The 14,667-nt window shown below is 35.7% G+C and overlaps 1 protein-coding gene across 1 annotated transcript in view; it reads left to right on the top strand.

Annotated features, from left to right (window-relative positions):
• Positions 1-14,667, top strand: part of LOC145693415 (protein takeout-like) — a 112,594-nt gene that overhangs the window by 59,867 nt on the left and 38,060 nt on the right. The window contains exon 2 of the mRNA XM_081769387.1: positions 11,838-11,930. Coding sequence (XP_081625513.1) covers positions 11,838-11,930 — 93 coding nt within the window. The remainder of the gene's footprint in view (positions 1-11,837; positions 11,931-14,667) is intronic.

Here is a 14,667-nt window from a genome sequence, read left to right as displayed (position 1 = left end):
AAAAACCAAACGCATGGTACAACATATTGCTTATGTTTATATTTTAATAATTTTTACCCATGAAAGGGAACAAGATGGACCACCCAAATTTATCATGATACATGTTGAGGTCATGTACTATGATACCGAATGCTTAAATTGGAAAATTTCCAAAATTTAAGGGGATATGGAATGGACCCCTATACATGATCATATAACCATATAAGGTAATAGGACCTCATCCAAGGGGATAAATTGAGCCGAAACCAAACACGTGGTTGTACTAAAATTTGGCAATTTCGTACCCATCAAAGGAAACGTGGTGAACCACCCAAATTTATAGTAATATATATTAGGGTTCTATACTATAATACCAAACATGTAAAAGGGGCAATTTCCAAAATTAAAGGGGTGGGCCAAAGTACCCCTCCCAAATTTTTAAAGGAGTGCACAAATGTACCTATGTCTTATGATAGGGAATAGACCCCTATACATAACCATATAACCATATAAGGTAATAGAACCTCATCCAAGAGGATAAATTGGGCCAAAAGACCAAACACGTGGTACAACGTATTGCTTACGTTTATATTTTGGCAATTTTGTACCCCTAAAAGGGAACGAGGTGGACCACCCAAATTTTATCATAATACATGTTAGGGTCCAGTACTATAATACCAAATATATAAAATGAGCAATTTCTAAAATTTAAGGGGTGGGCCAAAGTACGCCTCCCAAATTTTTAAAGGAGTGCACAAATATACCCATATCTTATGAAAGGTAATGGACCCCTATACATGACCATATAACTATATAGGATAATAACACATCATCAAAGGGAATAAAATCGACCAAAAACCAAACACGTGGTATAACGTATTGCTTACGTTTATATTTTGGCAATTTTGTACCCCTAGAAGGGAATGAGGTGGACCGCCCAAATTTATCACGATACATATTAGGGTCCTGTGCTATAATACCCAATGTTTAAATTGGTCAATTTCCAAAATTTAAGGGGTGGGCCAAGGTACCCCTCCCAAATTTTTAAAGGAGTGCACAAATATACTCATATCTTATGAAAGGTAATGGACCCCTGTATACGCCCATATAACTATATAAGGTAATAACACCTCATCCAAGGGGATAAATTAGGTCAAAAAACCCCGAAATTTGAATTTTTGGCAATTTTTTACCCATGAAAGGGAACGACATAGACACCCAATACTGATAGAGGTACATACTATGGTCCTAGGCTACCATACCAAATTTTTAGATTTGGCAATTTCCAAAATTTAAGGGGGGGTCCTATGTACCCCTGCCAAAATTTAGAGGGTGGGCCATCCAAAAATTTAAAGGGTGCACAAATGTACCTATGTCTTATGAAAGGAATGGACCCCTATACATGACCATATAATCATATAAGGTAATAGGACCTCATCCAAGGAGATAAATTAGGTCGAAAACCAAACACGTGGTACAACGTATTGCTTACGTTTATATTTTGGCAATTTTGTACCCCTAAAAGGGAACGAGGTGGACCACCCAAATTTATAGTGATCCATATTAGCGTCCTATACTATAATACCAAATGTTTAAATTGGGCAATTTCTAAAAATGAAGGGGTGGGCCAAGGTACCCCTCCCAAATTTTTAAAGGGGTGCATTAATATTCACATGTCTTATGAAAGGTAATGGACCCCTGTATACGCCCATATAACTATATAGGGTAATAACACCTCATCAAAGGGGATAAATTAGGTCAAAAACCTCCGAAATTTGAATTTTTGGCAATTTTTTACCCATGAAAGGGAACGACATAGACACCCAATACTGATAGAGGTACATACTATGGTCCTAGGCTACCATACCAAATTTTTAGATTTGACAATTTTCAAAATTTAAGGGGGGTGATCCTATGTACCCCTGCCAAAATTTAGGGGGTGGGCCATTGTACCCCTGCCAAAATTTAGAGGGGGTGGTCCTAGGTACCCCTAGGTCATTGACCCCGGGCCAAGGTCATTGACCTTTGACCTATGACGTCACAAAAATTTTTGCTGACTCGGCTGGACATAACGGGACCACTACTACTTTATCATATCTACACTGAAGAAAATTCATAGGTAAATTTACAAAAAATGGTGGCAATCTGTTTGCCACTCCTATGTGTAAATCAATTTACACCTATAAAGTAAAATTACTAATGTGAAATAGTGTAAAATTACATTTTTATCAATAAAAATATATTTTCTTATAAATTTAGTGTAAATTTGTAAAAACAACAGCAAATTTTGTAATTTAATCTAAGGAAATGTGAATCAACTTACAAAATGAAGGATAAATCATTTTACATTGATGTTTGGCAATTTAATTACAAAACTTTTTTCAGTGCACACTAGCTTAGAAATTCGATCAGCATTAAAATCTCCCGCCTGTGACTTGAGCCAGCCTGTGACCACATGTTTCAGCTCCTCATCATCACCAAAGCGCTGAGATCCAAGCCACTTCTTCATATGCATTAAGAGATGACAATTGCTGGGTGCCAAATTTGGGATGGGCAATTTTTCCATCAATTTTCTGAAAGAGTTTATCAGTGACCAGTGGTGGTCTGACATACCTCTCTTCGTCATAAGTTTGTTCGTCCACTTTTAAATGAACAAACAACTTCTTCACTCATCACACTTGATCCATACACGGCACAAAGTTCCCGATGAATAGCTGGTGCTGAATATTGTTTTGCCGTAAGAAAACGTATAACAGCTCGCACCTTGCACTTGGCAGGATTTTCTATTGTAGCACACATTTTGAGACGCTACAAAAAAAGTTAAACTAATGATCAGACAACCTTCGCTCTTCCACGGTTGGATGCAGACTGATCTACAGCACACGTCTATGCAAAGATGGTAGCGCTGTCCTCACCACTTCACACAAAGCGACCAACGGAGGTTAGTTTTCGAATGTCCCTAACAGCACAATTACAGAGCAGGCATATGCCCATAATGTTCTCTCAGGTACATGGGAATGTGTCCAATATGTGCCTTATATACTTTTGAGAAAGAAATCACTTGGATGGCAAGTGATAATCACAGTCTATGTCCGCCCCTGGGCACATGACTGACATGTGCCTGGGGAACGTGCCTAGTATGTTCCCCATGCCGTAAACGTCAATGAACCACAAAAGTACTCCTCCAAAATATGTTAAATCGCCTATATGCGTAATGTGTTTACATGAAGGTGAGTCTAAACAACACTTTAAACACGTAAAAAAAAAAGGGGGGACTACCCTTAGATGGACGCGAACCACCAACCTTTGGATTAGTAGCCGCGTGCTCTTCCGACTTGGCCACAGAGGCGATGAAGAGAACGTCGCTTGTGGAGGGACACATTATTGAAGTCTTTTGCATTCGGCTAATCCGAGTGCTCTTTTAATCGCATATATTCGACTATAACCGTTTGGGATCAAATAAAATCTGCTCACCATGTAATTTTATAACAAATTGACGAGTATCTATGTACTTTATTTCATGGTTCTTCCATATGCACTTTCAAATGATCGGCGACAGTTACCATCTAATAAAGTTGATGCCTTAGTTGCTTCTAGTACACAATCGCTTAGAAAAAGAAGCAACAAATGCATCAAATGTGGCAGATGAATTTAGAACAACTGAATGTCGCATCCCTAGCATATTCTGTGCTGTTAGGGTACATGAAACGATTTGTACTTAAAGGACGTACCTAGAACATGACAGATATATGTCCCAAGTGACGACATAAAAACAAATGACTGTTACAGATTGTGGTACATAGTTGCAAATATCAATTAGGTGTAACAAGTACCTAAAACTGTAGCTAGTTGAAGTACATACTTAGCACATGAATATCATATGTGCCAAGTGTCGGGTACCTAAAAAGTAGCTGGAACACCTAAATGGCACATGCCTAGCACATCTTGTGCTATTAGGGATGCCTTGTAGAATCCATATATTAAAACAGTTTTTCTTTATCTGTTAAGGTTCCTCGTCTGTACCGATCAATATTGAAACAAAAAATGTTAGCTTTTTGCAACTTCCGATTGTAATAGAGGGATTAGAGCCGAGATTGAACCTATTTTTGTTACACTAAATTAAGATCAGAACGAGTAGCAGTGTCAAGTGAACATCAAGTGAAGATATTTGGTTTCAATGGCTCGATATTTTTCTCAATCAATGTTGAAACTGCAAGTGGTAGTTAATTTCTACCATTTCCTGTTTTTGTAGATAGCTTATAATGAAGACAGAATGTATTCTTAGGAAGTGTAATTGATTGCAGAAAACCACTCCTCTCTATCTATTACTGGTTTACTATACAGCGATCAACGTTGAAATCGGAAGTGATTCATTTGCGCCACTTCCGGTTTTAATATAAGTTTAAAATAGAAGATGATACCAATTCTTAAAACGCTGAATCGATTCCGAAAAATTAATAAAAACGCTTCTCGCTCTCTGTTATCGTTTTTTGCTGTATATGTAAATCAATTTTGAAATAGGAAGTTGTACCGGATTTCTATGACTTCCGGTTTTAGTATGGAGTTAAGGATGGAGATCAAACATTTACGTGGGACGCTTAATGACCTACATGAAAGAGCTTCTTGCTATCTATTACTGTTTTTACTCTGTAGTGATCAACTGAACTCCGGAAATGATTGATTTCTAGCACTTCCGCTGGATGGATTACCTTCATTAAAGAAACCAGTTCCTACATTTTGACCATAACCTAACCTAACCTAATCTAACCTAACCAAAATTAATGGAGTGGTTCTTGAGATTTTTCTCTCCCGCACGGACAGACAGACAGTTTAACTACGTAAAAGGAGCTTTGGTAAATCACTCTTATCTCACTATTTTTTAACGTTGTTCAGAGGCGGATCTAGACCGGGACCGGGGGGGCCTAGGAGCCCAGTTTTTTGAGCGATAAAAATAATTTAAACTATATATTTTTGATAGTTTATTGTAAACTCATGATATACCTATCATGGTCTGGGTTCTGGCTGCCCCCCCCCCCAGTTTTTACCTTCTAGATCCGCCACTGATGTTGTTGCTCTATTGTGATGAACATTGGAACCGGAAATTCTATCACTTCCAAATGGAACAGGGATAAAGACGGAAATAGAACCTATTCTCGGGACGTTTCGTAGTACATGTGAAGAAACTGTATCTTCTGATACCTGTCAATAGACAAAGGTCATTGCCATATTATAAGACTTTCATTACTTACACATAGCATCATCGCGGAAGGCCCCCTCCCTCCTTTTTATTTTAAAGGACAACCTTTTATCAATACTTTTTTCTACCGACTTTGAATGGAAATACACTTGAAGCACGTGATTACTTCAAGGACACAATTTGAATAATAAATGTATTTGCTTTTATAATACACAGAATTTTTAAGGAGTGAGGTAGAAAAATGTGTATACTTATTTACGATTTTAAACTCATCATTTGTCATCATCATTGTAAGTCAGGGCATCTAATGTATTTGGTATTTCGAGACACATTGTTCCTTGTCATCTTGTAATGTTGTTGTTTACTTATAGGCTTCCAACAATTTTCTTCTAAACAGTCTCTCAAGTTTTACAATTGAAGGTCAAAATTGTTGCTGTAAATGAACAAGTTGAGAACTTTCAAGCTATTTTAGTCAGTTTGGAAACAAAAGAACCCTTTAGAGAGTCAATGAACAGATGTTGCGTGGTGAATGAACTATTACGCAACCTAAGGAAAAGAAGCTTGAAAGAAAATTGTATAACGAAAGTGTAATCTTTACAGAAGGAACAAAAAAAAAAAAAAAAGTTATGAATACCAATCAAGGTCTCCCATCTCGTAATAACTTTGTGATTATATTCTCAAAGAATGCTATATGAGTGGGTTCTCTATCATATCGGTCACTGACACCTTTTGTTTACGTCAAAAAAATACAAGGTCAAAATATAAAAGAAATAAATTCACTACAAGTTCTACAGCTAACAGGAAGAATTTTCCAAATACCAAAACCAGTTTTCCAAATATGTAATACACCGTCAATCTACGTAACTTAACTAGTTGATTCATCTATATTGTTACTAAATGCTGAACACTTTCCCTTTCCTTGTTATAGATCTGGGGTCGATTCCTGGTGGGAAACATGCAGTATTTAAAAGTTTCTGTTAAAACGTGAATGTTAGTTTAGTTCCTTTCTGTTTCTGTACAGAGAAGGTTCGTTAATTGGATTGAATTTGAGCATCCTTTGTTAGCCAAGGCTGCATGACACAGACCTACAGTTTAAATTGAAAACCGAACCACTGTAATAGTATTCTAATTTCAAGGCTCTCCCATCTGGAATCGAAGCCAGAATCCCATCAACCAAAGACCCGCACTGGCCACTAGACCAGTGGAGAGTTCTGTTCTCAGTTTATTTTAAAATGAATGCGTCTCATACAGGCGCCCATCCAGAAGTTTTTCTTGAGATGGGCCTAAGTTTTGAGGCGGGATGATCCAATAGTATATGCCACTATGTCTATGTAGTACTGAATAGGTGTTCATCTGTACCCGAAAAGACGATAAGTAATTGTAAAATACTTCTACCTATATTTTCAGAAAAAATGAAATTAAACATAACTTTCTTACAAGGCTGTCTGTATTCTTTATTATAAATTAACGAGAAATGTAACAGTTTCGGAAGTATATCACTTCCTTCTTCAGACTACTATTTCAACTGAATTCAAGGATTTCAGTTGAAATAGTAGTCTGAAGAAGGAAGTGATATACTTCCGAAACTGTTACATTTCTCGTTAATTTATAATAAAGAATACAGACAGCCTTGTAAGAAAGTTATGTTTAATTTATGTTTAAGATGGACACAAGGCCTTTATATATATATATATATATATATATATATATATATATATATATATATATATATATATATATATATATATAAATGAAACTAGATCATTTTTTTAAAAATAAGAGAACGAGTACAGATGAAGTGTAAGATCAAATTTTCATGCCACATCAGTAATTTCCCTGTTAAACAAGTATACACTGAGAAAAAAAATTGTAGGTGGAGTACTTTAAAAGATAGGTTACATGCGTAATTCCTGTAGTTTTTGGACTTAACGTACAGCAGACGTATAACTAAAAACGCATGTTTTATAATACTTTCTGTATAACTGTTCCATCTATACGTGCTTTCCGTATGAAACAATATAGGCGGTCAGGATCTCACATACAAATGGGACGAAGGTAACATAAGTATATGCATGTGATCTACGGAAAACTGTTAGATGCCAGACATCCTGCAACGGCATGATGTAACATCTAAGGACAGTGCCTATGTATCATACGGATAACGTATGCTCCGTACTGATTTCTATAGTAAGCAAGAGGATACCGTATATTTGTACAATATACCGCTGTCCGGAGAACGGATTTTTCTCTGTGTAGGTTTATTGAGAAAGTGTACAAATTTATGTTGAGTTAGGAAATTTTGGTAGGAGTCCGGACTAAGCAGATCCCCCCGTCAATGCGCCCTTGCTCTCACACTTCGTTCTTTAAAGTGAGACAAACTTGTTCCTAATTGTTCTTTCTTTTTTTAAACAATTTTCCTTATCGTTAGTCCACATAGAAAATGAGTTCTCTCGAAGTCGCACTTTTATGTTTCCTCAGCGTCGAGAAATAGCTAATAATACGCTATCTTGTACTTAAAAATGGTAAATTATTATCAACGGCTTCAACAAGGATATTTTTGTTGGGAAGACGTAACTTACTTTAAGGTGGCCACATGAAATTTCCATAATTTTGCTTTAAATTACTTCACATATAAGCTAAATAACTAAAAAAAAAAGTTTCGGTGGTAGACGTATTAGAACACTTTCTATATATCACAAGATTGGATTTCTGGCTCTCACTAGAGACCGACTTAACTTCGCGAGAAAGTAAGTCAGCCCCGATGTAACAGTAGTACTATAGCTAAACATTTTTTTCTGTCTTACTAAAGACGGTAATGAATTGAGTAATATATATCTAGCGGCAATTAACTACAATATCTACACAACAGCGCCATATTTTTGTTGCTATTTCCTTTAAATTTCGCATATTTATAGTGAAATCAATGAATGCTGTGTATACTTGTTGCTAATGTGCTATTTTATGTATCATTAAGACTTGTACGAATGTCACACACAGCCTCAGGTCATATAAATACCTGCGAAAGGAAAGTAGATCGAGGCGTGGCACATTCCTACAATACGTTTAATCATAACTTCCTCACCCTTTGGATTATTTCTTTATTTTAGATTATTTCGGAGCATTTAATGCGGCAACGTAATAATACTATTAATAAGAATAAACGTGAATTTTATTTCAAAGGTAGAATTAAGTTATAACTGTTTCAGGAAACAATAATAAACAATATTTTAACATGCACAGTAGACCAAAATAAGAATTAAACAAATATGTCATAATTATTGACCTGTCGACAATATAAGGAAAGTGAAAGTTATATCAGATATTTCTTTGTGCATATGTATTTGTTTCTTTACTATATCGAACGGAAATTTTATGTCAGTGTGAGACGGAGATGTTATTCAAAATTTAACCCCTTTTTTAATTGCTTTCAAAACTTTCACCTATTAAAGCATTATTCATATAAATTCAATATTCTAGCATTGCGGGGCGCATGGCAAACATTTTGGGTACGCCAGGGCCCCGTATGCTCACTCCTAGTTACCTTAGGGCAGAATCGAACCACATTACATTTACACTTTTCACATAATTTTCGCTATAATTTATTGTTCTGCTATAAAATTAATTATTATTGAATTTTCTCTACTAGCTAGTATATTCCCTGATTTGATCTCAGTTCGGACCAAGTGGGTGTTATGGTGGACACACACCGTGTTCGTGGGTTTTCTCGGAGTTCTCCCGTTTCTTTCCACTTTCTTCATTCTGCCATTTTATTCATCCCTCATCATCATCCTCCATTTCACTCATCCCACAGATATGCCTTTAGCCTACACGGCATATGCAGGTGGGACGTAGAACTGAAAAATTTTATTTTATTTTCTAGTAGTTATATATCCATTTTGTTATGCAACCAAACATGCTGTAGAGTTAGTATGTGCAGTATAACATCCAGGCGATCTTCGTGAATTATGTTACACATTCAGATACTACGATAGATTTAAGGCGCCTTCACACTAGATCTTCTGAGTCGCTCATGTGAACCTGTAGTGTGAAGGCATTGAATACTTCTGAGCTGCTCAAAAGATCGTGATATCAAAATTGCTGCCATGCTAGAGCTAGATGAAGCTGCGGCCCTATCTTGGCGATAAATTGCAAGAAAAAAGAAAAAAACAAGATATACAACAATGAGGATACATCCTATAAATCGATCAAGACTGAAATAATTCATTTTACAGTATAGCAAGTGTTATATTTTGCTTCAGTTCGATTTTACTTTTGTAGTATAACTCATATAAAAATATCACTCGTACTTACTACAGTAAGTATATATTGATTACACACTATTTGCAATCATTTAAATGTAATATATTATATTTCAGAATACTTGCTATTTGTTTCACAACGATTCAGTACACTTCTGGATAATAACATGGCGTCCTCTTACATTACATTTTTAACAATCATAGATAAACAAATCTGGCAACGGAACTGTTATCATAGTAACCGCACTATTGTCCTTACGAACAACAAACATTGATATCTATCGACTGACAATATAACATCTACAAAATAACATTATCCATGACATTATATTATTTTCTTCTTCTTTATATGTATGTGCATTTCATCAGAGTAACACCAAAATGAGAAAATTTTCATATGTAATGTGTAGTATATGTAGTGTAAATGCTACTTCAAATATATGTAGTGCGCCTTCACACTAGATCTTGTGAGCCGCTCACGTGTGAAGGGCTCTCATAAGACAGCGTGTTATTTTCTTCCCCGCCAGCAGCCCGCTCTAGCCGGCTACTGGCGGGGTGATCTTCATAACAGCTCAGTGCTGCGGCTTACTTGTACCGAAGCGCGTGTGTGAAGGCGTACATTTAAGACAATGTAAAGCTGCAGCTGACGGGAGTGGATCACAGGATCTAGTGTGAAGTCATACATAAAGAACTGATGGAATGTGAATAAATGTGAAATGAACTCTTGAAGTTTTACGTCCCACGCTCATGCGTGTAGGCTAAAGGAGACGGTGATTATGAGAAATGAATGGAATGGTGGAATGAATAAAGTGGAAGGAAACGGGAGAAATCCGACAAAACACATGATCCACCACAAACTTCACTTGGCGTGACCTGGGATCGAACCAGGTACCCAACGTAACGGAGGTGAAAGCTTTACTACTGAGCCACTGTGCCCTGAATGTAAAAATATCTATACAAAAACTTATATATAACTGTAAAAGTACTTTTAAAATAATGATTCTATAACATGTACAAATATGAGATTTTTTATGTGCTAAAGTGAAGAGATGGGACTAAGACTGTAAAAGTTTGGATGTAAATGATTATAATGGATTATAGCGAATCAATTAAAGCGCTTTTCCATATATATATATATATATATATATATATATATATATATATATATATATATATATTAGTCCCATTTCTGCATTTTATTCAATCCAAAAATATTTATACTTTTTTACGTATTTTATGAAATAAAGCTTTGCTTTTCATTTTTTAAATTTATTTTTACGTTTACTATTCTTAGTCAAGACTAAACTAAATCCTTTTGTCACACATATTTCATGAAAATCGCTAATCCCAAATTCAAGATTAAAAATTCAAGCCGGGGTGAAATGAACTCAAAAGCTAGCGACATGCAAAGCTGTGGAACACAGTATTTCTTGTCGAGCTGAGCTTGTCCTTGCCACCAAATAGAGCAATTTTAATTTCTTAGAGCTTTGGCTTCTCGCCCAACAAATTTAGAGAAATAAATTAGTACACACAAGGCAAGTCGAGGCAAGCCTATCCCTTGCCGGGCCCGGCCACCAAATATAATGATTTTTATTTCTTAGACAATTGCTACTTGCCCACCAAATTTTGATCAGATTCGGTCAGTAGTTACCAAGAAACAAAGTAGCAGATATAAGGTGAGCCGAACCCTATCTGAATCTGTCCGTGGCCAAACTCAACCACCAAATATAGCAATTTTTATTCCTTAAATCATGAACTCGCTAAATTCCGACCACAAAATGTAGCGATCTTTATAGGCTACTTGTCCACCGAATTTCGTTCCGGTCAGTAGTTACCAAGAAATAAAATACCACATACAAAGGATAGGCGAGCCGAGCCGAGCCAAGCCAAGCCTGAAGTTTACCCTATGGACGAACTCGATCAGCAAGAATAGCGAGCCTTATTTCTTTGACGATGGGCTACTTGTACACCAAATTTAGTTTAGATTAGGCCGGTAGTTATCGAGAAATAAAGTATCAGACACACCATATACGTGAATACATCCGGAGTAAAACTATAAGCCTCCCGTATGCTTACACCGGGACCTACCATAACTAAAATACTATTCAAGAACTTTTCACTTTAGAATATTTGATATCTTTAAACATCGACACAGATCAATGTAGAATATCTCAAGGGAAAAAAAAAACTTTATAACGATTGCAAATAGAACATTATATAGTGACATAAATCAATCAGAAAGTGTCGTAATGCACGCTGTTGGATTACTTTCATTTACATTCTCTACTTTTTTATTTTAAATTTCTTAAATAAATGTTACATCATGTGAGAGTGATAGGTCTTCAATTAACTCCAATCAATTTAATTTTATTTTAACTTTCGTTTTCTTTCTTTTGTTACAGCCAGTTACATAAAAGTATGCAAGCGCAATGATCCCGACATCTCAGACTGCATTAAAAATTCCGTCAACGAACTACGGCCGTATTTACTAAGAGGTAGGTATTTACAACTATTTCAAGGTAATTTATATTTTTTAGATATATCGTATTTTTGGAAGAACTTTCTCCTTATTTGTGTCAAATAGTACATTTGTGATTTACAGACTGAATTGATTCATACGATTTTTCCACGTGCTCGATATGATCTCAGAGAGACCTTTTTAAAATTTCTTTTTTAAGGCATGTAAATTTTAAGCACGCACAGACGGAATTCCAAGCTCCTACGATTAAAATTGTGGGATATTCTATTCTCACTATTAACATTGGTACCTGTATGAAACAACTAAAATGTTTTAAAAGTTTAATTATAATTAAAAGAGCATATCGCTATCTGTGATACAAATTAGTTCTACTTCCCACGTTCAGCAAATACAAATTAAAACCACAGATTTTGATCTCAGTTTCTACTCATCACTGGATAAAGTGAAGACATAACCTTCTAAAGTCCATCGAACCAGTGGAGAATCTAGAAGATAAAATCTGGGGGGGGGGAGGGGCAGCCAGATCCCATACTATACAGAGTTTACTATAAACTTTCGAATATGCAGGATGGTAGGCAACTCCATCGAAAAACTTTGGGAGGCGATTCCTTATACGAAATGAAAGGAAAAAGTTCTAATAAGCATGGGCCGAAAAGCTTCTCTTTTCAAAGTTATGATCCATTGAAAATTCGAAAAATTAATTTTCAAAACTCCCTAACTTAGAAACTATAGGACCTATTCCAGGCGGTTTAAGGAGTTACACATGAACTATCTAAATATCCATGTTTTATCATCCTCCGTTATCGTTGAAAGGAACTGTAAAAAGGAGTTGAGTTGAGTTGATTTTAGTTTAGCGTCCCTTTCAGCAACGAGGCTATATGAGACGTGGACCTACTGATTAACGTGGAATCCGAACCACATGAGCTCCCGCCGGGAATCGAACCCGGGTCTCCCACGCCAAAGGCGCGTACGCTAACCGCTTAGCCACGGAACTGTAAAAAGGAAGTTGAGGTATAGGGATAATGGTGCGTTCGTTTCGCTGGTATCGGTGAATTCTGAAACAGATATTTAGATAGAGAGTATACCAGTTCCTGTGTAATTCCTTAAACCGCTTGGGATAGGCCCTAAAGTTTCTAAGCCAGGGCGTTTTGGAATGTGATATTTCGAATTTTTTGTAGTTCATAACTCTGAAAGGAGACGTTTTTCGGTCCATGTTTATTAGAATTTTTTTCTTTCATTTTGTATTAGGAACCGCCTCCCAAAGTTTTTCGGTTGAGTTACCTACCACCCTGTATATAAATAATAATTCCAGTTATTTTTTCACTCAAAAAAACTGGGCAGGCCTAGGCCCACCGGCCACTTCATCGGATTGTTCAAATAAAAAGATACGAAGCATTCTATTAAATTTTCTTGATCCCATTTCTAAAATTAAATCATAAATCATTGCATAAAATAGGTATTTATTTATAAAATTTGTACAAACTTATCAACATCATCATCATCATAGGAATACAGCCATTATTGGCAGGTCGCTTGCTCTAACTGAGAAGCTTCCATGCTCCACTACCTTCCGCTAAGCTCTTCGTCTTCACATACGAATTTCCTCTTGATATCGTCCATTAATTGTAGTCTCCTTAGTCCCCTCCTTTCCTTTCCTGCTACCATACCTTCTAGCACATCTCTCATGTTAGAATGTCCCAACCAGTTTCTCTTTCTCTTCTTAACAATATCTAAAATTGTTCTTTCTCCCTCACCATTTCTAACACACTCTTATTCGTTTTCTGCTTGACCCAGCTAATTCTCTCCATTCTTCTCGACATCAACATTTCGAAAGCTTCCAGTAGTTTTGTATCATTTTTGTGTAATGTCCATGTTACTGACCAATACAGTACAATACGCCACACGAAGCATTTTACGAGTCTTTTTTTCAACTCTTTATTCAAGGTCCCACAAAATAGAATTTTCTTCCTCTTAAAGGCTTCTTTCGCCATTTCAATTCTTGCTTTTATTTCATGTTCACATTTCATATCATTACTAATAATACTACCCGAGTATCGAAAACTAGTCACCTGTTCTATTTTCTCCCATTGTACTTTTATATTTAACACCGACCGCTTCGTTCCAATCACCATGAATTATTTTCATTCCATATTCTTCACAGCCTTTTCTCAAGTTTTCTAACATCTTATTGATCTTTCTCTTCAGATTTTGCAACAAGCGCTATATCATCTGCAAAGCGTATAGACCTAATCATTCTACCCCGCACTGAAATGCCGTCTTCATTTTGTATACAAAATTGTAGTGGAGGTTTTTGTATAACTTAGTCTTAAAGAAACTTACTTAAAGGTAAGGCACCCTTTATCGGTTCTTTAGAAACGAATTAATTATTCTGTATTCTAGGGTTAATAATAAAATTTTTATTCTTAAAATATCAAGAAAATTATTATAGTTATTTTCTAGAAAATTATTGTTACAAAACACATCATAACTCTTTCTAACATTTAAACTAATAATTAGAGCAACCCATATTATGCTTTATTTTCTTACAGATTATGCTTTATTATGCTTTATTGTTAATTTCAATCATTGTTTTACATTAATCGTATATAATGTATAATATTTACTATACATGAAATATTCTAAATATATTATCTATTTATAAGTATTTCATGCAACCAGTTTCTTTCATATTTAATGAACTTTCTACTTAATGCACTGTAAAGAGATATGCTTTACTCGAATCAGTTTTTTGA

The sequence above is a fragment of the Thermobia domestica genome, chromosome 8, assembly GCF_964235325.1.
Source record: "Thermobia domestica chromosome 8, izTheDome1.hap1.1, whole genome shotgun sequence".
NCBI lineage: Eukaryota > Metazoa > Arthropoda > Insecta > Zygentoma > Lepismatidae > Thermobia > Thermobia domestica.
This window is presented reverse-complemented; position numbering and strand designations above follow the sequence as displayed.